Genomic DNA, 26,469 nt, shown 5'->3' with positions numbered 1-26,469 from the left:
ACTACTAGACCTCCAGGGAAGTCCCAGCCACGGCATGCTCTTAGCACATGATCCTAGCACCGCAAGACTGACATCTCCACTAAGAGAGTCGCAACAGTCCTTCTGATTATTGGCGCTCTACTCCATTCACATAGCAAAGCGAGAGGGGTGCCAAGCCGCATCTTGAGTACCCTGCTCTGCAGATTTACTGCCTGACAAGCCTTAAAGTTAGAAAAATATTTCAAGTGGAATCTGTCACTACCAGCTTTATACGGTCTGTTGTTTCCTGAGCACCTGGCCACTGGGAGACCAAGTGTGAGGAACACATTTCCTATGGTGAGCCTTCCTGACAACTGCGTTATCATTCTTCTCATGACATATACCAGTTCATCAAAGCTCTTTCAAGCCAGAAAGCCAAGCTGATGATGTGAACCACCAATAAGGGATTTTTCTCCTAATAGCCTACATTTACAAAAAGTCTTTGAATTTATACAGTACATGGGTAGCAAAGAAAGCAACACTAATTTTTTTATTTTGATTCTCCTTCACGACAGTCCCTTGTGGCAGGAAAGTGGTTAGTCTGCAGTTAGACACCTAGGACCAAAGAAATAAAATAATTAGACATCATGGTTTTGATGGCATTGGGGCAGAGTTAGCAGTCACATTCCTTCGCTGAGGTTTTCCAAGGGAAACCCGACAGCCTTGCTCCCACAGCAGACTTCAATATCCTCCATCCATGTTGATCAATTCAATGTCTGAGCCCGAATGACAAGCTCAACTGGTGATAATGCCTTGCACAGGATTTTAAGCGACATAATCAACTGGAGAGGGACTTGTGTCAGTTAGACTCTGTCTCCTTAAAAATCAAGAGTAACCGTGGTGAGAGAGAAGTTTTTAACAAGGAGGAAAACCCTAGACAGTTGTCTCTGAGATTCTTCACCACAGCTTCAAGGACAACCAGGAAAAGAGCTGCTATTTGAGGCAACTTCATTATAAAATCATTTTTAATAAGCAATCTTAACAAAGAGAGGGAATACTCTTGTGGAGAAGGCCTCCAGGGACCCAGAGGCTGCCCAGTTAAGTTATTAGGAAGTTTCACACAAGGGACCAAACAGCTATTTCATTGGCCTCGGGGGACAGAGTTTAGTTTTCACCTGTTCTCTAGAGGCACTGGTGTTATCCTGTCTACGAACAGCAGAGACTGGTAACAATCAATTATCTCGATGCCCCAACTTGGTGAGGGAAAGTGAATTTTCAGTTTTGTCGACGCAAAAAGACACGGTGAAGAGAGACAGATAAATTACCGTGAGATGGTTCATTACATACTGAAGACTTTTCTGAACGTGCAGCCAATAGAATGCTACATCTTAACCTCAGTGTTAAGTGTAACAATAGAAACTCATTCTTGTGAAATTAAGAAAGGATAACAAAGAGAAAAGGACATATCATTAGCTAGCTTTGAACTGTACTGTGCAGTCATGTGAGGGAAATAATTCTTTGTGCTTATGAAAAATAATAAGGCTATTTACTTTGTCTATGTAAGGAGTGAGCAAGATTGGGAATGTAGGGTTCAAATTTTTAGAAAGCTCTGTGTTGAAAAGGGTTGGAAAGATACAGGCTCTTGGTATATTACAGTTGCCTCAGCCAATTAGCAGCACGAATGAAAGAAAGCAAAAAGAAGCATTAGCCACATAATTCAAAGTGTATATGTATTTTTCAGGTTTCACTGTTTGCTTCATTCCTCTGATTTTAATGAAATGGCAAGCATTGGTCTTAAAATTAGACCTTCAAACTGGGAAGATGGAGAGAAAAAAAGAATGGAACACTTTTTCTTTAATAATTAGAACAGCCTTCTCTTTTTGGACTAAATCTTTCCTGCTCAAAAGCACTTTTTTTTACACAGGTGATCAGAGGAAAGACCAGAAAAGAACCTCCATCTGAGGCTAAGAATTTTGTTGGAGTTCAGAAAAGGGATTGAAGTATGGAATGTGTGATTCCTATGATGCTCACTAAATGACAGCAATAAAAACATTGTTTACAGGTCACTGTGCTTTTCACACCCATCTCGTGGGTTCCCACTGGTTATGAGATAAAGCCAAAATCTTATCTCTGTTCTTCACATCCTGTCTTTTTCTTGTTAATACTCTACTCTAGTCAGATAGGTTTATACAACCACCCACCCCAAGTCCTCCATCAATCTACCTTCCAGCTGATCTTCCCTACTCACTACTCTTCCAGCTGATCCAGTTCAGCTCCCCGCCTGGGCTGCCCACTCAGCCAGACAATCCGATTAAATCACAGCCCTGCATTCTTCTGCAACTTCTTCATTACTAAAAGTTCCTCAAGTGTCCTTTCTACTCAGATGCAGACTAAACTACTGGAGAGTGAGGATTAACAGGTAAACCTGTTTTATGCTGTGCCTAACACGCTGCCGCACACAGAGTAGGTGTTAGGAATATTAAGCTAAAAAAATCTGACTCCCGGCCACCTGCATTTGGTACAGGGATTGGCTGTGGTCTGCTTTCTAGCCCTCCCTCCTTAGATTCCAGTATCACAGGTATCTGGATCATCCACCATGGAGTCTCCTCCTCCTCTCCTCCAAAACGGGATGATTAAAGTAAAAGATGTATGGAGTAAGTCTCTCTGAATCCAAACCTGAATCTTGCACATTCTTGCCGTTTCTGCTCTTTTCTTCAATATGCCCTCTAATTTACCCACTCCGGTGTTCTTGCTTGGAGAATCCCAGGGACAGGGGGGCCTGGTAGGCTACCGTCTATGGGGTCGCACAGAGTCAGACACGACTGAAGTGACTTAGCAGCAGTAGCAGCCCTCTAATTTATGCTTGATGGTTAAGCATTTAAGACACGAGGGGCTAAAATCCATGCCTACAATTTCAACAAAGCAAAACAAGACAAACAGAGCTATTAATCCTACATAGGAATAATGTGTACCCAGAGGTGGAGGTGAAGTGGGTGGAGAACTCTGAGGAAGCTCGAGCAGTCACAGGAAAAAGGGTAATTGAATAGCGTGGAAATGAAAAACTTAGTCATCATTTGTGCAGTTATAGACATCAATTATAATCAAAAGGACCATGTGACTTTGAATTCACTAACTTCCTGCAAGTGTATTTGATAGACTTAGTGGGCAATTTTTTGTGTAATTCATAAAGTTCATGTAGACAGTAACTTTCTTCATATTTCAGACACTTTGATAATACCTCTGCTTCTTTTTAGTCGTTTGGGTGCAGATCTCAATAAAGAGAGAAGCTGGTATGACTGCAAACCCAATCCAAAATTCAGGTACTCTCAAGCATACTTGAAACCCAGATGTTTAATTCTCCTATGCATCCCTTTGATATACATTTCAGTTCTCTAAGGAACTTTTAGCTTTCATGGTTTTGTTTGTTTTTGGTTAGGTTTAGGGAAACCACAGTATCCTGAATTATTCTACCTCTTAGTGGCAATGATAGTTATATATGAATTATCAAGTTGATCTGACAAAAGAATGCTAACGTGCAAGTTTCTTACAAATGCCATAAATAACTGTTAAAGGTTTTGATGCAGTGGAAAACAGGTTCCTGCTGTCAGAAATACATATTACCACTCTTAGAAGCAAAAATAACCATTTTAAAACTATCATTTTATCGTGGAATCAGTTGAGGTGTATGAATAATGGTGTTAAATGGAGGTTTGTTCTTTGATGGGTGAGGTTAGGTTGTTAAAGAATAAGTAATAATGTATTTATATTATTAGTCATCGTACAGACTTGGTTCATAAACAGAATACCCAAACTTGTGCAATGATAATTAAACTCAGTTTTCTTTGAAAAAAAGATAAGTAATGTTCATTTTAGTTCAATTGGATTAAATTAACTTTTTCATATAGTGGGAATAACATATTGTTTTTTGTAATCAGTTGATTCACCAAGATTAGAAGTCTGTGTAGGTAAAACAGTTGTAAAGTAAAAGAAAATCTGAGTCAATTGTAGGAATGACTGTTACACTTGACTTTCTTCCTATATTTTTGAGTGGAACGATCACTCTAAGGAGTGAAGTTCTTTTCTTCATTCTGTGGTTCTGTGGGTTGGCTTAAACCACACACTAGCTGGTTGTAGAACCCTGGGCCTCAGTTTTCACCTGTAGAGGGGGGATAGTAGCGATACCTCCCTTACAAGATTATGGGAAAGATGGAATGAAACAACATATACAAAATGTTTAGAAAAGCATCTAACACTTAGCAAGTGCTCCCTGGTGACTACCCAGTGCCGATACTGGAGATAACAATGTGGCCCTCATGTGCGTGCACAGAGTCAATCTGCTCTGAGTCCCGGCTCTGCCCCTTTCCAGCTAGATGCATGAGTTTGCAAGCTGTCTCACTTCTCTAAGTGACTGATCTCTCAGACTAATTTCCTCGTCTCAACTTGGGGGTGCAAGTAGGACAAAGCTCATGGGACCAATGAGAAGATTAAATGAGAAAATTCATGTAAATCACCGAACATAATGCCTGGAATATCAGAACTGCTTAGTAAGTGATAGCTCCTGTCGCTACCATAGCACCTACTGGAACCTTCAACATTCCTATCACCACTGTTATTACGATTATTATTGAACTTGAAGTAACACAAAATCCTGAAAAGACATATAGCTCTTCTTTAACGATCAGCCCAATCATGTACAAGAGTTTCATTAAATATACAACAAATCCATCAAGTAGACACCAGTACTTGGTAGGCGAAGCATTTTTATTTTCTAGTACTGGTCATAATTTTTTTTTTTTTTTGGCCATGCCATGTGGCATGTGAAATCTTAGTTCTCCGACCAGGGATCAAACCCACATACCCCGCATTGGAAGCACAGAGTCTTAACCACTGGACCACCAGGGAAGTCTTGTAATCATGGACTTTAAAAGAGCTATTCCTCATCTCAGTTCACCCTTTTGAACCTATGTTCTGAAATGAGAACACAAATACTTTTTGTCCAAATTCAGTTCACAAATCTGAGGTCCATAAACAGCAAATATGAACCAGTTGGATGCTCTGATGGAAATACTTAGCTAAAGATTCAGATTTTTAATGGAATTCACAGATCCCCACCAGGAATGGTGGATTTTTAGACTATGTAATTCTCCTACCTTGGAAGAACTGACTGGCAGGGCCAAATGTGATCCATTTATATCTTAATATGATGAGACAGAGGAATCCTGTATAGTTCAAAGAGCTTGGCTCTAGACAGACAGGCTGAGTCTAAACAAGGCAAACGTCTCCAGACAGTTCGGGGGATTTTTACTTCCTCGGATTAACTGATCTTGAAGGAACAAAGTAGGTATTCCTCTGGGTGAGAACAGGGGGAGAGGAGGAGGAGCAAGGGTCGTTTTTAGCATCTGTGGTTAAACATTCACCGCTCCCTTCATTGCTACTGTATGCTTGGGTCACAGTGTCAGAATCCTGGAGGTCTCTCTAATGCTCTTCTCCTCTTTCACTTTCCTGGCTTAATCTGCTTTCCAGTTATGAGCTGAAACTTCTGGAAACTGTACACTTAGCCTTTGTATTTTCAGATTATTTCCTGTGATTATGTGTTCTCACTTTCCTGCAGTCCCAATCTTGAACTAAGTGGGTAAGCTCCTTGGGGTCAAAGAATCTGTCAGTACATAGTAAATCCTTAATAAACAATTGTCCATTGAGTAGCCCTCTAAAGAGGCCAGCGCTTGTATTTTGGTCATGCTCCATCGGTAGCAAACTTAGTGTCTAGGATGGCTAGTGGTCTCAGCAAGCTAAGAAATTAAACTTCTGGCAACTTTGTGAGCACTAGTTTGTGGCTGTTGGTCAATGGGTGGATGAGAGCTGGATGAAAGCCTACTGAAAGAACTTCAGTGTGGCTTCTTCTCAGGTCTGTCCCAATGAAACATCCAGCCAGCAATTGAAATTATAATTGCCGTGAGTCACACCATGACTCACGCTGGTTGTCACAGCAACCAATTAACTATACAACCAAAGCACCTTCCATTCACTTTGCCAAGAATGGTTCTTGAGTTTTCCTGGACTGTGAAAACACTGTGGGTGAGCCCCAAGTTTGGGGTTGCTAAGAGCCTACAACCAAAAGGAATGGCCTCAAGGAAAGGAAAAGAAAACAAGAAAATAAGGCGAGTCTAGTTCTCGGACCTCCTGAGTAAACAGCAACAACCATGACAAACTGTTGGGTTCACTTTGCGATATCAGCAAATATCCATGGAGAGAAGGTTGAGGCCTCAAAACTATTTTCTCTAAGTCATATTTAAAGCTAAGTCTCTAGGGGGTAAGAAGTGAATACATTAACCAAGTCTGCTTGGATAATGTAAATAGTTTTTTTCTTTAAAGATACAAAAGGGTTAGTTCTCAAAGAAATATTCTGATTTGTAGTAAAATATTTTTACTTCTAAGAACTAAAACCTATTTATAAATAACACAGTGCTGTAATTTTCTATCTTAGGTGTTAGCTGGATGCAACCAAACATTTGCAAATGTACTAAATTCACTTTTGATGGTTATTTGGGTTAAAATGCAAAGTTCCAGAAGGTTCAGAAGCATATTCTATTTTTATTTACTAGGGAAAACTGACACTCAGTGGGACTACACTGACAAATTTTCATGATTGCTTACTGAGTAACTTGTAATTTTTGAATGTCTGGAAGTCCCTGAGTGTGGAAGAAAGCAAGGAGAAGAGACTTAAACAAGAAATATAAGGGATATGATTTAGGAATATAAATTAGGGTGTTGGGGTTAATATATATACACTGCTGCTGCTGCTGCTGCTGCTGCTGCTAAGTCGCTTCAGTCGTGTCCGACTCTGTGTGACCCCATAGATGGCAGCCCACCAGGCTCCCCTGTCCCTGGGATTGTCCAGGCAAGAACACTGGAGTGGATTGCCATTGCCTTCTCCAACGCATGAAAGTGAAAAGCGAAAGGGAAGTCGCACAGTCGTGTTCGACTCTTCACGACCCCATGGACTGCAGCCTACCAGGCTCCTCCGTCCATGGGATTTGCCAGGCAAGAGTCCTGGAGTGGGGTGCCATTGCCTTTTCTGATATATACACTACTATATATAAAACAGATAACCAACAAGAACCTACTATATACCACAGAGTAGGGAACTGTACTCAATGTTTTCTAATAATGTATAAGGGATAAGAATCTGAAAAAGATCTATCTATCTACCTCCCTATCTATCTATCTGAATCACTCTGTGCTGTACACCTGAAATAACACATTATTGTGACTCAACTATACTTCAATAAACAAAAATCTCTAAGAAAAGAATAAAGAGTATAAACAAGGATGAGAACAGGAGGAAGTGATGATGGTCTACTGACACTCTGGAGGCAATCCAGGAGCCAACCAGGTATCTCTCTGTGGTGACTAGATGCTATATTCCCTAAGATGATGACAATGATGGTAAACTCCCTAGTAGCTGGAAATAGCTAAGATTATTATCTGTTGTATTTTTCACTTTTTCATCTCCATATATGTCATCTTCTAACATTTTAGTGAATGCATAACTACCCATGCAGAATTAGATTAAGAAGTCAGGAGCAAAAGAACAGTTGTCCTTGGCAAATAATAAAAACAAAGACAGCAGTGGATTCCAAGAAAAAACATATTTATCCACACAGTACTATTTTAGCAGGAAAGAGACCAGAACAAACTTGTGAATCACCAAAGCTAAAGCAATCTTGGAAGTGTCCAACCAAATACAGGTGCTATATAATCAACCACGAAAATTACATTCTACACCACGGTAAAATTTCTCGAGGACACCCCTGTCCCACAAATAAAAACTCCCTTTTATGTTCACACATCAAAACCCTTCAGGAACATTTCCTGTTGACAAGTGAAGAACATCGCAAGCATAAGAATTCCTTGATCTGTCATGCTGACTTCATAGCAGAAGCCCCCAAACTTGGCCTTTCCTCACCTGCCAAGTAAAGCTAATGACACTGACGGGGCTGTCCCAGGAACCGAGGAGAATCAGTGGTCTCCAAAGACCATGCTTATGGATTTCTGTGAGGCTAACAATCAGATCTCTTTTCCTGGGAATTTATGGCTTAACACACTCCAAACACTTGTTTTTTTAAAGAAGCAATACCTGTACTTTCCAGATAACAAGGTGGCCTAAAATGTGATCAAGTGTCACAACTAGTCAGGTTCATTTTGTAGTTCTTGCACCTCTGACTGGTGTACCTGTGAGCTGACACTCGGGTCCGATAATATATTCTGCAACTGTACATGTTAATTTGTAAGTGGAACAATCTCTCTCTGAGGGTAGTTAGGAAATTCAGGTTGAAACTGCTAATGGGAGGTGACTTCAGCTGTGGGTGATTATGTAGTCAAGCCTTGACTGAAGTTTGCCAAACCCTGGCTAAAAGTAGAAGTCTCGAGATAGTCCAAAAAATGAATTCACACATTTCCCTGAGAGTGAAACTTTTTGAAGAATAGATGTCAAGATGATTTAGGAGGAGCTGGAATTTAACATATTAAGAAAACTGATCAGCAAGTTGGGAAAGTTCAGTTTTCAAGAAAAATCAGACAGATGCTAAAGAAGTCATTTGGGTGATGGTTATTAGAGGAAGAACTGATTTGTTTTCCTCCTCCTCATGACTTGCAGGGCCTGTACAGAACTAAGATCAGAAATATGATGGCCTGTCTGCTAAGCTTAGTGACAAAAACAATCTCCATGTTTAAGTGTCATAGAAGACTTTCACTAACATGCAACTTGGACAGTTCAGTTTCTCCTTGGTATGTGCAAAGTTTTGTGTCAACTGTCTATTCAGATGCTATTCTTCCCAGCTTGTCATTGGGACATTTTATTCTGGGCCCTGTCTCCACATCATGAAAGTAAACATCAACCAAAAACACCAAGATGATTTCCAATCTAAATCGTTCTTATAAATGTAATATCGAAGCTACACAATAAAGGAAGTATTAAATCTTTCTACATTTACATTATGCTTAAGCCCTAAGAATTTTCCTGCTGATTTTCATAGTTAGAAAGGCACTCAAAATCTACCCACTCTGGCTATATCTTGATTTTGTTTTCAAGCAGGTATATCTGATAGAGTTCAGTAAGCCTCCAGTGAAAGACCAACCTGTTACACTGCCTGAAGTGCCACCTTTTCTCGCTAGCCACCACTCTCATGCTTTCACCCAAATCCTTCCATGCATTTCAATCCAACCACAGGTTATTATTTCTGCAACAGGCCAGTGAAATTATCCTTAGGGATGACAGTTCCTTGAAGGTCCTTATGGGTACATGGTCTGTATGTTAAGTAACATCTCTGGTCTCTGTCCTATTCATTGAATCCAATGGAGTTGAACTAGTGGTTTTGTTCACTTATCCAGGAGCCAAGTCATAATGCAAACAGTCAGCGGCTTTCTGTATATTGCCAGGTGGCCAGGAGTCCATACCCCAAACCGCCATCAATAGTAGGCACAATCATCCGCCCCTGTTCGGGAGAGGCCCAGGACTGAGCTAGCAGAAAGACTGAATTACTTACCACCTCTAGAGTGGGTCCCACCAGGCCAGGGACGAGCTCATGGGCAAGGCTGTGCAAGGAAGCTCTCTGTACCATGCCTGCCCTGCGGATATACAGAGGACTTCAGTCTCCTGCACTGTCAATCTCTCAGTCATCATGAGCTCAATTATGCACCGACAACAGCAAGAACAACAACGACGACGACGACAAAACAACCCCCAGAAAACTCAGGGCCACAGACTATCCTGGTGGAGGGACAGCCAGCTGGAACTGTGCATTGAGAGACGAGGTGCTGTCTTGAGCATGTGTCCATTACGGGCCTGAACTTCCCTCTATCCTCAAACTAGCATTCCACTGGAGCCCACGGGAGAGCCACGTGGAGAGACTGCAGGACTGGGACCTAAGAGTCAGGCAACCATCAAACTGGGTGGGGTTGTTGGCTTTTGTGTTTTTTTTTTTTTCTTTTTTGCTTTTTATGTTTGTTTTCTACAAATACAGATAGACAGACAGACAAATCCAAGAGCAGATTTTAAGAATCAACCGAGGCACAAGATAAACTACTTTGATGGTACACAGATTTTTTTCCCCCTCCAAATGGTTCACATAAAATCAAAACTTTTCAAAGCATACATAGGAAAAATTGGGGGACACGTCTCTGTCGGCCCTAAATTGTGCCATAAGTATCTCCACTGCTTGCCTTAGAAGGATGCCCAAACATATCTCATAGGTAGCACGTATCTGTGGTCTAAAATAGTTATCAAATTCTAATGACACTCTTAATTCAAAGTCTAAATAATATGCTGGTAGACTACAGCGAAAGTTGACTGCCTGCCATCAATGACATATTGATTTCATCCTGAGGTTCAAGGCACAGTCAAATTTGCTCAGAATGCAAATCACAACACTTTACATTGACGTGAGTTTGCAAACTTATGGTGGAGTTCGAATGAAGGCAATTGATGAAAGCAGTTGAACCTGAGAGGTGGGAATGAATACAGAGGATAAATTCAGCACACGTTTCCACATCAAACTACCCATGCGATTTACCAGGGCCCACAAAGGCCACACTCAGGGTCAACCGGCAGCACCCAGATTCCTGGTCAGTATCTCTGCTCCACAGACACAAGTACAAAACGACCTACATCGTGAATGGTGAGGAAAAGGAAACCCAAGTTTAAAAGAAATCAAGGTGATGTTTCCTGGAAACATACCAACTCCTCTAAGAAGGATCCAGAGTAAGGGTGACCAGTAAGTAATTAATTGATCCTCCTGGCTAGATTGTATGGTTTTCCTAAAGATGAATGCCTCGAATTGCTAGAATGTATCACACTATGCCTAGACCCTCTTTAACACACACTCAGTACAAACAGGTGGAGATGTACCACTTCCAACCACTACAGGCAGAGAAGTATGACCTGTACTGACCATGGATCACAGTTGAAACATTAGTTTATACTTGGAAGGGCCACAGCAGCCAGACATATGCGAATTCCAATTCTGCAGAAAACTTTGGACAAGAAAAAAAGATGCATTACTTACATGTATGGGTCTTCTTTGTTACTGAGATACCTAGAAGAGAAGAAACAAGGACAAAGGTGAGAAAGCAGCCTATGTGTATTTCTTAGAACATACATCATTCCCAGTGTACACTGAAATACATTTTGTTCAGATGGGGATGGAGAGGGAAGATGAGTTCTCATTTCACCTACAACATCATGGGATCTACCCCAGAGTAATGAAATCGTTCACCATGAGGCCAGCAAGCATTGCCTACTGGCTTAAGAGATTCTGTGGTTAAAAAAATAAATAAATAAATAAAATAAAAATAGAGGCATAGATAGTCATTAAACAGAGTGAGGGAAGACTCTTATTTTTTATTTTAAAAAGGGAAGATGATCACGTTTATAAGTAGAGTGGGAAAGATTTAAGATTTAAGGGAAAGATTTAAGAGAGTGAGGCCAACTTACTCAGACAAGAGTGAACCGAGCCACGGAGCAATTAATTTGCTCTGGCCATTGATTTCATGTTTACTTTTTAATGAAAATGACTTTTGCTGCTTACATGAAGCATTACACTTAATGGGGAGGGAAAATACATCCACAAAATGTGCCTCTCTGTCCGTACTCATTAAAGTCAGAAGGGGGATGAATGCTCCTTCTGCAAATGGCAGCACAATGCACACAGACCACGTGAAAACACGAGGGATTCATGAGTCAGCAGCCCTGAGGCTTCCAAGCTGCTCTACAGAGAGCAGGCGAGGAATGGAGCTGGGCAAGACTCAGCACATGAGGACCTCAGAAAGGTAATGTGAACGCATCCTTCAATGAAAACAGTGCTACTGCCATTTCAGAAGTGTTCCACTTATTAATTCTGTATGCTTCATTCTTCTTGGGGGATATTCTTAAAACGAAATAGGCTCAAAGTCATAAAACTCTTGAAAACATTTAGCCTGTGACTAAGAAATGCGGTAAACCTTAAATGTGTTTTTTCTTTCAAGTTATTAAGAGAACTATTTAAGCCTCCTTTAGAAAGGAACCTCATTGAAAAATTTGGCACCCACATCAGACCTATTACTTAGCTATGGGACGTATCATACAGGGAAGAAATCTGTTGTGAAAATCCATGGTAGACATAAAAAAAAAAAAAAGTGCCAAAGTTGTGCGCCAAGACCAAAATCACACACTTGTTCCCCCCACAACTTTCCAAAGGACTTATTTAGGGAAGCTGAAATTACATAGCCCAACTCAAATTCTTTTTTCCCTCCTTTTTATTGAGGAAAACGAAACTATTGTTTTTCATCGTGTTTGAGTTGGCTTTGCAGAGTGAAGTTAAAACCCTCTGCTAAGAGTCTTAAAGACTCTCTCACATGGGAACTAACCAAAGGGTTTTAGGAGTTTTTGAAATAAGCTTTTTCATGGGAAGGGACCTTCTCCCAACAGCAACAGGGAGTCAATTTGAAAATCTGAATACCATTTGCAACTCCAGCTCATGACACCAGCACCAATAAATTGATATATTAGTGCTCTTTCAGCATTATGAGAGCTATATGTGTACTTTCCTTAGGAAATAATGCTTTCTGTAAAAATCACTTTGAAGAGAAAGTGCTTATGCTGTCACTCCTGATTATTCAGAACCTTCACACAATTGGATTTAACACAGCCCCAAACGCACCTATCTATATTCGCTGAGTGTGGAACAATTTTTCCTGACATCCAAAGGCCTGATGAAAATACCACTGCTTTGACTTTTCTACTTAAATTTATTATACAGTGTGGTGCAGGGTTCTCATCAAATATTTTCATGACGATTATAATGATAATACATTTTGAAAATCTTTCCAGGAAAACTGCTTGGTCTTTGCGATCAGAATAGCATGGAGCTAAAACTTCTCATATCTGTCTCCAGAAGAAAGTATGACTTCTGCAACAGCACAAACTCAGCCTTTTTTTTTTTTTAACTGCCAATTAGTGATCAGTATAAATAACTGGGGGATATATCTATACAAGAGCTGCCAGATTTAGCAGAAACAATACAGGATTCCCAGTTACATTTGAATTTCAGATACTAATAATTTATCTGAAATTCAAATGTAACTGAGCATCCTGTATTTTATCTGGCAACCCTAACTTATACAAATAAAGTGTAAATTATATTCATTATAGCAAGGAAAAATATACCAATAAATTAGTAGATATACTTTTATGGAGAAAGGCTTAAAAAACAGATCCCTCTCACATTTAAAATATCTTTTAAAATGCATTACAGCTCCTAATTATAGAGACAGAACTGTGTATAACACTTAATTTTCTTTTCCTTTTTTTAACTTAAGAGCCATTATGAAGTCAAAATTCTGTTTTCATAGGAAAGGAAAATGAAATGAAACAATTTGAACACATAAAAGACAAATTTAAAGAAATAATCAGAAAATTTCATGGAATCCCTTACTTCTTATTTCCTTAAAAATAACTGTGATCACACTAATGTCTTATGGTAGTTGTTTCCTCTATAGAAGCTCCAGTACTTCAAAGTAACTGACTCCACAGAAGTGGGGAAAAAAGGAGAAAATGTCCTTCTCATTGCACAAATGAGTCAACTCTGGAAAGTTTAACGAAGACAATAAAAAGTTTTCTGGTGGGAAGTGAATCCATGGTATGTATTTAAAGCTCTCTAAGGAGGTAAAAGACTGGTACTTGAAAACTATAAGACATTGATGAAAGATATTGAAGATGACACAAAATGATGGAAAGATATATGATGTTCTTGGACTGGAAAAAATAATATTGTTAAAATGATCATACTACCCAAAGCAGTCTACAGATTTCAATGCAATCCCTATCAAAATACCAACGGCATTTTTCATAGAACTAGAACAAATAATTTCAGAGAAGGTAATGGCACCCCACTCCAGTACTCTTGCCTGGAAAAATCCCATGGATGGAGGAGCCTGGTAGGCTGCAGTCCATGGGGTCGCTAAGAGTCGGACACGACTGAGTGGCTTCCCTTTCAATTTTTGCTTTCATGCATTGGAGAAGGAAATGGCAACCCACTCCAGTGTTCTTGCCTGGAGAATCCTGGGGACAGGGGAGCCTTGTGGGCTGCTGTCTATGGGGTCACACAGAATCGGACACGACTGAAGCAACTTAGCAGCAGCAGCAGCAGCAGCAGAACAAATAATTTAAAAACTTATATGGAAACACAAAAGACTCTGAAATAGCCAAACCTTGAGAAAGAAAAATGGAATTGGAGAAATCATGTGCTGTGACTTCAGAAAATACTATAAAGCTACAGTAATCATAACAGTATGGTATAGGCACACACACAAAATATATATAGATCAATGGAATAGGATAAAAAACTCAGAAATAAACCCACACACTATGGTGAATGAAACTATGACAGAGAAGGCAATAATATACAATGGGGAAAAGATAGTCCCTTCCATAATCATTATTGGGAAAACTGGACAGCTACAGGTAAAAGAATGAAATCAGAACATTTAACACATATACTAAGATTCAAAATGGATTAAAGACCTAAATATAATACTGGAAACCATGAAACTTCTAGAGGAAAACATAGGCATAACACTCTTTTACATAAATTCTAGCCATATTCTTTTTGGCTCTGTCTCCTAAAGCAAAGGAAATAAAGCAAACTAAACAAATGGGACCTAACTGAACTTAAATGCTTTTGCACAGGAAAGGAAACCATCAACAAAATGAAAAGACAACCTACCTAATGGGAAAAAAAATTGCAAATGATATGACTGATAAGGGGTTAATATCTAACATATGTAAACAGCTCATACAAATCAACATCAAAAAGGCAAACAACTTGATTAAAAAATGGGCAGAAGCCCTGAATAGACATTTTTCTAAAGAGAAAAGGCAGATGGCCAGCAGGCATATGAAAAGATGCTCAAAACTGCTAATCATCAAGGAAATGCACATCAAAATCACAGTGAAATATAACTTCACACTGGTCAGAATGGCTATCATCAAAAACACATCACTCAGCAATCAGCTCTATAAATAATTTAAATGTACAGAGCCCTGTCCCCCAGCCTTAGCTAAGCCAGGAAGCCCCACCAGTGCTTGGGTCAAAGAAATACTTGAGAGGCCTGTGTACCCTGGCTTCTGACCAGCAGCCATTTCTTCATCCCCCTCTCCCTTAAATGGGTTGGCTAGTCTTCCATTTTGCTTTCTTGTCATTTCCCCAGAGGCTGCAAGATCCCTGTCTTTCTTGCTATAGAGCTTATCATCCCTGAGATCAAGGCTGTCTCGGTTGCCCATCTTTGTTCTCAAGTGGAAGGGGTAAGCCTTTTTCAAACCTAATGTTCCCAGCAGTGACTCAATCAAGAATTCCAGGATAGTTGGGTTTTCTAAAGATAAATAATGAGTGTTTAAGAGAAAAACAGCTCTAATTCAGCCCAGAAGTGAAAAAGAATAGACTTTTTAAAGGCAACTTAAAAAAAAATTATTTATTCATTTTGGCTGCATTGGGTCTTAGTTGTGGTTTGTGGGGCCTTTCACTATGGCATGTGAGCTTCTCTCTAGCTGGCCCACAGGTTTCAGAATGTAGGGGCTCTGTAGCTATTGTGTGTAGTCATCATTGCCCTGTGGCATGTGAGATATTAGTTCCTAGACCAGGGATCGAACCTAAGTCCCCTAGGCAGATTCTTAACCACTGGACCACCAGGAAGTCCCAAGGTAGCTCTTAAGATAACTGGATTTGGAGTCCAGCTGACCTGAACTTATGTTCTTAGTCCATCCACTTTTTTCCTCTTGGCAGAGACCCTGGGCAAGTTACTTCACTTCTCCGGTCTCTACACTTGCGTATAATCAGAATAATACTCAAAAGGCTGTTGTGAAAGTCAAAATAAAATAAAAATGTGTAAAGAGCTTTACAAAGTGGGAAGTGTGATATAAATGTTAATTATTAACTTTGATAAAGGATGGGCAACCCACACAGTCTTGCTTTAACAAAGATGAATTAGAATGTTCTACCAAAAGTTATGCTTTAGCTTCTTACGGTATCCTGGGTTTCATACTGGTTATCAGATCAAGGGCTCTGACTTCAAAGTTTGTATCTGATGAGCGTTAAGACAGATAACCAAGTTTCTAGAAGTAAGTGGACTCTTATTCTAGACCCCAAACTCCACTGGATTTTACTCTCTAAAATCAAGGGAAGATACTTGCACATGGGCAGTTGGCCTGCGTGGACAAAGGACTTGGATCAGTACCACCAAAGCATGTTAAACCAAGTCCAGATGTTGTGAAGGTTTTGATCCACTTCCCAATGTCTGGGAAGTGATGGCAAGATCCTTCCCCAGAGATCTGCAGAGGCATGCGCTCTACAGAGATTGGGACTTCACGGAGTTGTGGAAGAGTGATGGCTGGAACCTGGAACTAACTTTCTAAACACAGACCACTCATACACCCTGAGCCAAAAGTGACCTTGCTGGATGATTTGGGAAAGTCATTTAACTTCTCTGGGGCTTAGTTTTCTCATCTGTAGAATGAGTAGCTGAACTACCCGATTTCTTGATTTCCCTTCTAGTGTCTTGATCAGTGACTCCTTGCCCTGCTTTCAAGCTATCAAACCAAACTTCCTCTATGCAACAGGCTGTCAGGTCTATTTCTCACTGAGAAAAAAATCTAATGTAGCTCACAATCAAAGGCAACCCCCTGAAACTTTTCTTCTTTTTACCTTTAAAAACCAAAGAAGAAAGAAGGCAGTATCCACAAAAGGTTATATAAGGAAAAGATACACTTCTTTGGGGTGATATTTTAAAATTATCTGGGCTAGAGAAAAATGGTACCTTTTGATAAAATTGTGAGACTCCTTATAATCTTACCCTGCTCATTTTATATATGTATGTGTGTGTGTGTGTGTGTGTGAGAGAGAGAGAGAGAGAGGGAGAGAGAAAAACATCCCCAGGTAATGCTTTAGAGTAATTTCTAACTAAACAGTGTGATAACAATTTTAAACTGCCAATTAATACCCTTAAAACTAAGGGCAAAAAAAATCTCCACAACAACTCTCCCCAAACTAGAACTTCGAATACAGCAAGATTCCTTGACACTATTTAGCTAACCACACTTCAGAGTAATGAAAAGGAAATGTCATGACAATATCACGGATTCATCACTGTCATGATTATCAGTAGTTTCAGAGTTACAGTTATGATGGAGCAGCATGATATATCCCCTTGGTGCCAAGTCTTTGACCAATTAACTTCCTCAATGGACTTCTTATTGTCTCTTGGTTTCCAGGCAATGGTACCAAGTTTAACTTTTTTTTGGTAGAAAATGGCATCTTTCCTCCTCTCCAGACATGCCAATTACCATACTGGCATTTCCAGAGGCCCTGCATGATGGACGAATCCCTAGCTACAAAGAAGCCCCTTTGTCTCTTTGCTAATATTTAGCCCACAGACCTTCTCTTGCCTCCCTCATGATGAGATAATAATTGTTGAGATAGAGATATTTGCAACATGGATAAGGTCTGTGTTAGAATAAAGAACAAAAGGAAAAGCAAACACAACAAAAACTAGCTGAAATAACATATATGCTATCATATATAAAAGAGATAAACAACAAGGACCTACTGTTTAGCACAGGGAACTACATTCAATATCTTGAAATAATCTATAATAGAAAATAATTTGAAAAGAATATACATGGATATCTACATATATCTATACATATATGAATCACTTTGCTGTGTAACTGAAACTAACACAACACTGTAAATCAACTATTCAGTTCAGTTCAGTTCAGTCGCTCAGTCGTGTCCGACTCCTTGAGACCCCATGAATCACAGCATGCTAGGCCTTCCTGTCCATCACCAACTCCCAGAGTTCATTCAAATTCATGTCCATTGAGTCAGTGATGCCATCCAGCCATCTCATCCTCTGTCATCCCCTTCTCCTCCTGCCCTCAATCCCTCCCAGCATCAGGGTCTTTTCCAATGAGTCAACTCTTCGCATGAGGTGGCCAAAATATTGGAGTTTCAGCCTCAGCATCAGTCCTTCCAATGAACACCCAGGACTGATCTCCTTTAGGATGCACTGGTGGGATCTCCTTGCAGTCCAGGGGACTCTCAAGAGTCTTCTCCAACACCACAGTTCAAAAGCATCAATTCTTTGGCGCTCAGCTTTCTTCACAGTCCAACTCTCACATCCATACATGACCACTGGAAAAACCATAGCCTTGACTAGATGGACCTTTGTTGGCAAAGTAATATCTCTGCTTTTCCATATACTATCTAGGTATACTCCAATTAAAAAAAAAAACTTAAGATATTGTGGAATTTGTATTTTCTTCTTTTTATTTTTAAATATATCAATGTTTCCCTATTTCCAGTGGCTGTGTATGGTGGAGAGGAAAAGAGGTGCCAAAAGATAATTAACAAAATTTTTACTGGGCCAGCTTGTTTCATGTGTCTACAGCGATCCCAGCACACTGACTCTTGGTTTTATTTCTAGAAAGGGAGGGCTCCAAATACAAAGGCCTTTGCAATACTCATTCTCCCTTCTCATGAGATGCTTGAGTTAAATAAGATGCCTATTGTTCAAGCTGCGGTCTTGGGAAAATGGCTTAACCTCTCTTGAACCTCTGTTTTCTTATCCATAAAATGGGAATAAAATTCTCAGTGCTAGGTTTATAGTAAGACTTAAAAAATGTAATTGACACGGGACACACAGTGTAGTGCCTCTTTCCTACTAAAGATGTTTTTAATTGCAGATACTCTGCACTGGATAAACAGAGAACAATCCCTGGTTGGGGCGGGGGGAACTCAGGCAATGCCCATTAGAGCACTGCTGTTTAATGGGTGGATAATCTGGTAAATAAATATTTGAGAGCTCGGGCAGAACTTTCAAAATACAATCTGGAAAATTAGGGCTCCCTTCTGCCATATTATCAACAAGCATTGTGATAAGGTTGAGATCGTCTGGGTCCACCTGCTCCCTCCTGTACTTCTCTTTCACTTCCTCATCATAAGAAGCTGGTAGTTAAAAAAGTGATCTATACGTAGCATAAGAACACAAAATAAGAAACAAGGCCCAGATTGTAAGATTTTTGTTTTTTGAATGGCTAACAATTGTTTCATAAAGAAAACATATCACTTTGTGCTGGCATCTGGCCCCACTGTCACCCATTCTGACTTGTCCTGTGAGCTTGCTCCATTCCACACTGTGTAGGGCAGAATCAACATAGGATTCAGATCAGGAACACAGCCCGAGAAGGTCTTGGCCAAACAAAATGATATTACAAAACAACGTCCTTGCCTAGGACAAAAGAGCTATTAATGATAATCAGTACATATTACTGAAAGTGCTCCAAGTAATCTCTGGACTTTGTTTTAAAATTTCTTAATGGACACTAATGCTTAGGGTTCACTCAAAAGAGAAATAAATTATGCGCCAGGGTTGTGGGGACCAAGGACAACATGAGAAAGGCAACAAAGCATTAGCAATGCTACGACAATCAAACATTTTGTAATTGCATTAAAAAGCCTTTAAAATCATCAGAAATACTAATTATGATAATAAATAATACTTTAATGTGAAGTTTCTTTTCTGTTAGATTTGAGCCTAGGTTGAGTAATTTCGATAATAAAACTTCAGCTCTTTTACCAATCAAGGTACATTTTATAATACACACACACACACACACAAATTTATAGTTCAGTTTGAAAAACGATTATGGGAATGAATAAGATAATTTTTTTTCTGTTTTTTGAATTAAAAAAAAAATCTTATTATTGCCCTCCATCTCTAGGTCATATTTCCTGACATATGTGGCCAGAAATATCTTTTAATTTTGGGCAGGCAGGCCAGAGTTATACTTGCTTTCAAGTCCTGCCTTTATCTTTGATAAAACAGTTCCAAGGACAAAACCTTATTTCTGGTCCCCCAGCGAAAGTAACATAAAGAGACCATCGTCTATCCTAGACAGAAATTCTGAGACTAAACGTATTTGGGAAACATCCATCTTCTCTCTTTGAGATGATTATTCAGTGCATTATGAAAAGCCCATACCTAAGGAGGGTAATTTCTCCTCTGGCTTGCTGGTGCTGAATGTATGATTAGTACTAATGGACAGTAAGAATAATAAGAATCTTTATTCTTTCAAATTTATTTTCTTTTATCAAGTCTCTATCCTGAAAATGGAGCTACCCATTAGATATTACTTGGATGACTTAAATTTGATCTTGGAGCTCTAGGCAGAGATATGAATGGACAACTGTTAACACTTAACAGCTGAGCCTTCTGAAATTGAGTAGTTTTAGCTTATAAGTGAATGATCCAACGCAGGTAAAATTCAGCAACTTTTACCATGCGTTTCCAGCAAATGCTTCACTTATATGCCTCTGAAATCTGTTGAAATTGCTCATCTTTGCCACTAACAGGGCAGGTACTGACTTGTACGGCCTATAGGAGACTTGTCTGGATGCTGTCAAACTCATGGCTACAGCTTTAAAGCCCACAGTCGAAGCTACCAGAGCTAGTTGGTTGCTTCATCATCAAAGATGATGAAGTTGGGGCACCAAAGCAAGTCAGGCTTCTCATATATTATGCCCTTGTATATGGATACTTCTCATATATTATGTATGTCTTTGTATACTCAACATAATCATATTTCATGGACCATGTTTTGTGGTCAGCATATCAGGTCAAGGCAAGTAACGATGGAAGAAATCTCACCTGGTCTGCAGCCACCCCAAACAGCTTGCTACTAATGTAAGAAGTGTGGATAGAGCAAGGGTATATTGGTTATGTCAAATGAGGAAACAATTCCACATGTTCACTCATGTGGTGACTCACCTAGAAAGGAGAGGGAAGCTAATGAAGTGGAAACAAGGAGAATTTGGTTCTAAATCAGGAGGAAATGAGCTCCACTCTCAGAATTCAGTGAGGATATCAAATGAATATTCAGAAATGGAGAGATGGCTTCAGTTATTCCTGAATGTATAGGATACCAAGGGTCTGTAAAGGTTTCAAAAAATGTCAACATTATCATCATCTTGAATAAAGATGAAAAGTCCAGTGAAGTTAACTATATAGCCTTTCTCTTCTCCTCTGAGGACAACTTCTGGCAGTTTGTCTTGATTGACCACTGCTAGGTGACAATTCAAGAAGACAGTAGCCAGCAGGGCATATACTTTGCATTCACAGAACTGGTATGTGATCATTATTAGAGCAGATGCAGAAACTCTTTTCCCACATGAGATTTAGAGTTAAGAAAACTGGATCCCAGGTCAAGCTCTGTCACCTGCCAGCTGCGTGAGTTTGGCCAAAATACTTAATCTCTCTTGAGCCTCAGTTTCCTCATCTCTGAAACAAGGGAATTTTTTTTTTTTTTCCTTTTTCATCTGGCAATTCAACTACTGGAAATGTAGGCTTAGGAAGTAATTATGGATTTTCATCACAACATTGTTTCTATTAGTAAAACATGAGGGGGGAACCACTCAAATGTCAACAGTAGATGATGAGTTAAATTTTTAAAAATGTGTGTTTACATAATGGAATACCCTACCATCATTAAAATAATGAAAACTTAATCACATAGAAAGATGTCTTAAGAGAAAGACTAAAAAATATACACAAAATTAATGACACTGGTTATTTTTGAGTGGAGAAATAAAGAATGATTATTATTTAATCCTCACTGTTTATACTTTTCTAAAATATCTATAATAAACCTCACAAATAAAATTTTAATAATAAAGAAAAGTCAACATTAAAATGACACTATAAATGGAAACATGACAATACTGGTTTTTAGTACAACAAACATCACCTCTCTGAGACCAGTAGGAGACCAAGTTTCTTATGGCAACTACTAATTGTATTATACATTACAGGAAATTCTATCTGCAGACTTTAGTGTATGTGTGATGGCATAGCTGGCAACTATAGGAGGCCCCGTGGTGATGGGCAATCTCATAGTACAGTTGACCCTTGAACAACTCAGGGCTAAACCACATGTAACTTATAGTTGGCCCTGTTAGCCCTCCATATCTGTGCTGCCTCCACATCTGTGGTTTCACCCAGCGCTGGACTGCATAATACTGCAGTCTTTAGTACTGAAAAATATCCACCTGTAAGTGGACCTGCAGTTCAAACTCATGCTGTTCAAGGGTCAGTTGAGGGACTTCCCTGGTGGCCCAATGGTTAAGAATCCACCTTGCAATGCAGGGGAGGGTGGGTTGATGCTTGGTTGAGGAACTAAGATCCCACAGGACGAGGAGCAACTAACGCCCAACACAGCCAAATAAAGAAATAAATTTATTTTTAAAGGGTCATTTGGACTTTGTAAAGTAGTAATCAAATCACCAATCAATATGAAGATGGGGTTCTGAAAAATCACTTTTTAAGTTCAATGTATTTTACATAATATTCTAGAATGCAGTAAGAAACTTGGACTCTGATATTGAACAAATCTTGACTTCTGGGGAAACAAGGATCCTTTAGCTACTTAATAGAGATTTTGTTTATCCTGATGACCAAGGGTATCTGACTGTGCTATTAGCACATTCCAACACTCAGGCCCCCATAGGTTTGTGGAGATCTCTGCAGAGCAGGTGCGATCTCGGACACTGTTCACAGATTCAAGATAAGAGGTGGCCCTTTCGTCAGTATGCCCTGAGAGTCTCTGGGATTCAAACACTGTGTAATGTGATCGATCTTTGACAACAGAAGGACCCAGGCTGCAAGCCTGGCTTCACCATCATCAGTGAAGTCTTTTCACTTTAGGCAAGTTTCTTAGTCTCAGCTTCAGTTTCTGTAGGGTGAAGGTAAGAATATCTTCTCTGTGGGGCTTCTATGATCAACAAAGGTATACACACCACAAAGCTGAGAGCTGTTGATGGTTCCTGAATTCCATTACTTAAACTAGGTATCTTACACCAATGCATTGAAATGACCCCATAAAAGAGGAAAGGGAAAAGGGCCTATATGACCTTGGATTGAGGCATTAAGGTGGCACTGAGCTTCAGAATAAACTATGGGTTCTTTTTGAGACTGATATACTTTGTTATAATTTGTTTGGTCTCAGTTAACACAGCTCTTCTCTGCTAAATTTTTTACCCAGCCTTCCTCCCTCCATCCTTCCATCTTTCTTCCATCTTTTTTCCCCCCTAGTCTTAAGAAGGTTGTAATGACTTGAGCTATATCTCCCAAGAAGATATGGTCAAGTCCTAATACGTGAATGTGACCTTATTTGGAAATTGGGTCTTTACACAGATGTAACCAAGATGAGGTCATATTGGATTAAAGTGGGCCTGCAATCTAGTGACTGCTGTCTTTGTAAGAGAAAGGAGAGGACTTCCCTGGTGGTTCCATGGCTAAGACTCTACAGTCACAATGCATGGGGGCCTGGGTTATATCCCTGGTCAGGAAACTAGATCCCACACACTGCAAAGCAGATTGAAGATCCACAACTAAGACCCAGTGCAGCCAAATAAATAATAAAAAAAAAAAAAAAAAAAGAGAGAGAGAGAGAGAGAGAAAAGGGGATTTTGATCCAGTGACTCAGAAGACACACAGAGAAGGTCATGTTAAGATGGAGGCAGAGATGGGAGTGATGTAGCTACAAGGGAAAGCATGCTAAGGATTGCCAGTAACCACTAGAAGCTGGAACAGAAGCTTCCAGAAATTCTTCCCTAGAGCCTTCAGAGGGAGCATGACCCTGCTGATTTTGGACTTTCAGCAACCCTAACTGTGACAGAATACATTTCTGCTGTTTTAAGCCACCTAGTTTGTGGCAATTGGTTACAGCAGCTCCAGGAATTAATACAAAGGTCCACAAAATTTTAAGAGTTTAAGGAATCATGACAATACGCTGGATTTTTCTAAAACAAGATAGGGCAGTTTTCCTGCTACCCCTTCAAACCCATTCTGCTATCTTCCACCGCAGGTGCATTTCAGATGGGCAAACAGAGGGCCAGTTAGAGATTGCATTTCCCAGAGTCCCTTTGGGCTGGGCACGGCCACCATACTAGGTTCTCCCCAAGCACTGGGTGTGTAACTCGCATGTCACTTAAAAGGAAATGAAGGAAGCTGCTTGCCCAGATCACCTCTCTCTCTCTTCCCATGGACTGGAACCTGCATGAGACCATGACCCAACTCCAACCATGGGGGAAGGGCCATCTTTGGTGGCAGGACCCTGGAGCTCATGAGCTGGGCTTCCCTAGCAGCCTCCATTGGCTGACACTGCACAGATGAGAGAAGCAAATCTCTTCCTCACAGATGCCACTGTGTTCTTGTGTCTCTTTGCTACAGTAGTTTTTAGGCTTTATCCTAAAAAATATATCTGATTATGAAGTAACTCCTGTTTACAGTTTAGAACCACCAAATGTTAGATCCAGAACAGTTTCAAGAAACTGTATCTCTCCCTGGATAAGGACTCAGAAACTTTAGGGCCTGAGAGCTATTAGGTGATGGGTTCCAAGTCAACCGACCAATGAGAAGCAGAACAGAGAACAGTGCTCAGCTCTGTAGCCTCTGAGTCTGCCCACAGTCACACAAGACACCTCAGCAGTACCACCAGCATCGCTGAGAAGCGTCACTAAGGCCAGACTGAAAATTTCAGCTATGAATAAGAGCATGTCAGTCTCCTGCTCAAATGCCTTCCACGGCTCATAAGGTCTTCCAGGACCCAGCCCACCTGGTTCTCCACCTCACGTCCTCTGCCCTCTGCCTGGCCTAGGTCACTCCTCTACACTGGCCTTCTTGGGTTTTTTTCTAAAGCACTGAGTTTGCTCTGGTCTTACGTCCTTTATGCTTATGACTCCCCCTGCCGGGTTCCGTTTTCCTCCTGATCCCTCTATCACAATCACTCCTATCTCCGCTCACAGGCCACTTCCTCCCAGGATGTCCCCTGACCAGCTCATCCAGAATTGTGTTCCCTGCCCCATTCTTCACTTTGCTTTTACTTTTCTTTGCAGTATTTCTCTTCTCACAGTATACCAAATGATTGTCGGGTGCCTCTCCAACAACGTCAGCTCTTGCAGGCAGGAACTTCGTGTTCTTGATTTACCACTGCGCTTTTAAGTGCTTAAGAATGGTCCTTGGCACAAAGGAAGATCTTGAGAAAATTTGTTCAGTGAATGAAGATGGCTCCCAAAAGCCATGTGTCTAGTTTACTGATTGTGACCCCAAAGCTTAGTCCTCCAGGAATGTACAGAGGGCCCAAGGGGAATACAGATAGTGAGGCAAGTGCTAAATGAGATGGTTTAAAAGCACAGGAAAGGTTTTGCGCAGGTGAGGAGAAACCGGAAGGCTCCATACAAAGAGTGAGATGGGGACAGAACACATACCGAGCCCAGCACCCACAGCAGAGGTCAGGCAATCAATAGCAAAGCTAAAATGGCCCTTTTAAACACCTCTGATAAAATCAATTTGGTCATTACCAGAGCTGAACACGGGGCACGTCGGCCTCATCTGTTAGCAAGATCTTTATGATCTTGTTAACGGATCCTGACATAGAAGCTGTAAAGGTTATAACCCAACTTGTAAAGCTAATCTCACATTGGCTGTGGGATAATAAAGAACCTACAGAAAAATTCCCACTTAGCCATATGCTACAGCAAGAAGTAAGGGTTTGTGTGGCTAACAGTTTAACTCTCCCACTGCCGAGATGGAGGAAGCTATTGTGGAAGCAATGATTTCAGTACTCAGGGTCCTCAGATACAACAGCTTAGAGGCTGGGTTTAACAATCTCCCTTCTATTCAAAGTGACTTAAAAATAAAAGCCAGGACGCTACCACCACTGAATTATGCTGGGATCAAGAAGAAATAGCAACTTGGCAAAAGACTCTTTGCCCAACTTAGTTTTTTTTTTTTTTTTTTTTTTTTTCAGAGACAGTTTTGTTTTGGGAAGCAGCTATATAACACAGGGAGCCCAGCCTGGTGCTCTGTGATGACCTAGAGGGGTGGGATGGCGAGGAGTGGGAGGTGAGCTCAGGACGGAGGGGGTAAATGTGTGGTTATGGCTGATTCCCATTGTTGTGCAGCAGAAACCGATGCAACGTTGTGAAGTATTTACTGATAAAAAATTAAAAAAGGAAAGAAAAGAAAATCACACTATTTAACTGGTTAAAAAAAACATAATTCTGTTTTATATTTGTGTATCCCTAAGTTTAAATCCTTGTATTATTATTATTTTATATGTGAGCTTGGGGGCATTCTTCTTAAATAATGCAGCCTCATTTCTTGATTCATACCTTCCTGGACCATATGGTTCAGGGCATGTCTATGGGAGTAGTACAGAAAGGGAAAAACCAGTTTGCACTACACAGCAGGTCCAGAAAACGCAACAAAATATCACAAAACCTTTCTGAGTGGCCTTGAAAAGGAAACAAGGGGGAATGTGAGTGCACCAGGCATTTAGTTGCTACTGAACATGAAATATGTAGGGAAGATATGATACAATGTCTGAAATTTGATTTAAAATGCTTCAGCAAAGAAAAAAGGGCC

General features: G+C 40.2%; 1 protein-coding gene across 1 annotated transcript in view; it reads right to left on the bottom strand.

The window, feature by feature from the left end:
• The window catches only part of RORA (RAR related orphan receptor A), an 806,543-nt gene that overhangs the window by 188,736 nt on the left and 591,338 nt on the right, over positions 1–26,469 (bottom strand). Inside the window, exon 3 of the mRNA XM_052646480.1 lies at positions 11,022–11,051. Coding sequence (XP_052502440.1) covers positions 11,022–11,051 — 30 coding nt within the window. The remainder of the gene's footprint in view (positions 1–11,021; positions 11,052–26,469) is intronic.

The sequence above is a fragment of the Budorcas taxicolor genome, chromosome 10 (assembly GCF_023091745.1).
Source record: "Budorcas taxicolor isolate Tak-1 chromosome 10, Takin1.1, whole genome shotgun sequence".
Lineage (NCBI taxonomy): Eukaryota > Metazoa > Chordata > Mammalia > Artiodactyla > Bovidae > Budorcas > Budorcas taxicolor.
Note: the sequence above shows the minus strand (reverse complement) of the source record. Positions and strands in the feature narration are given on the sequence as shown.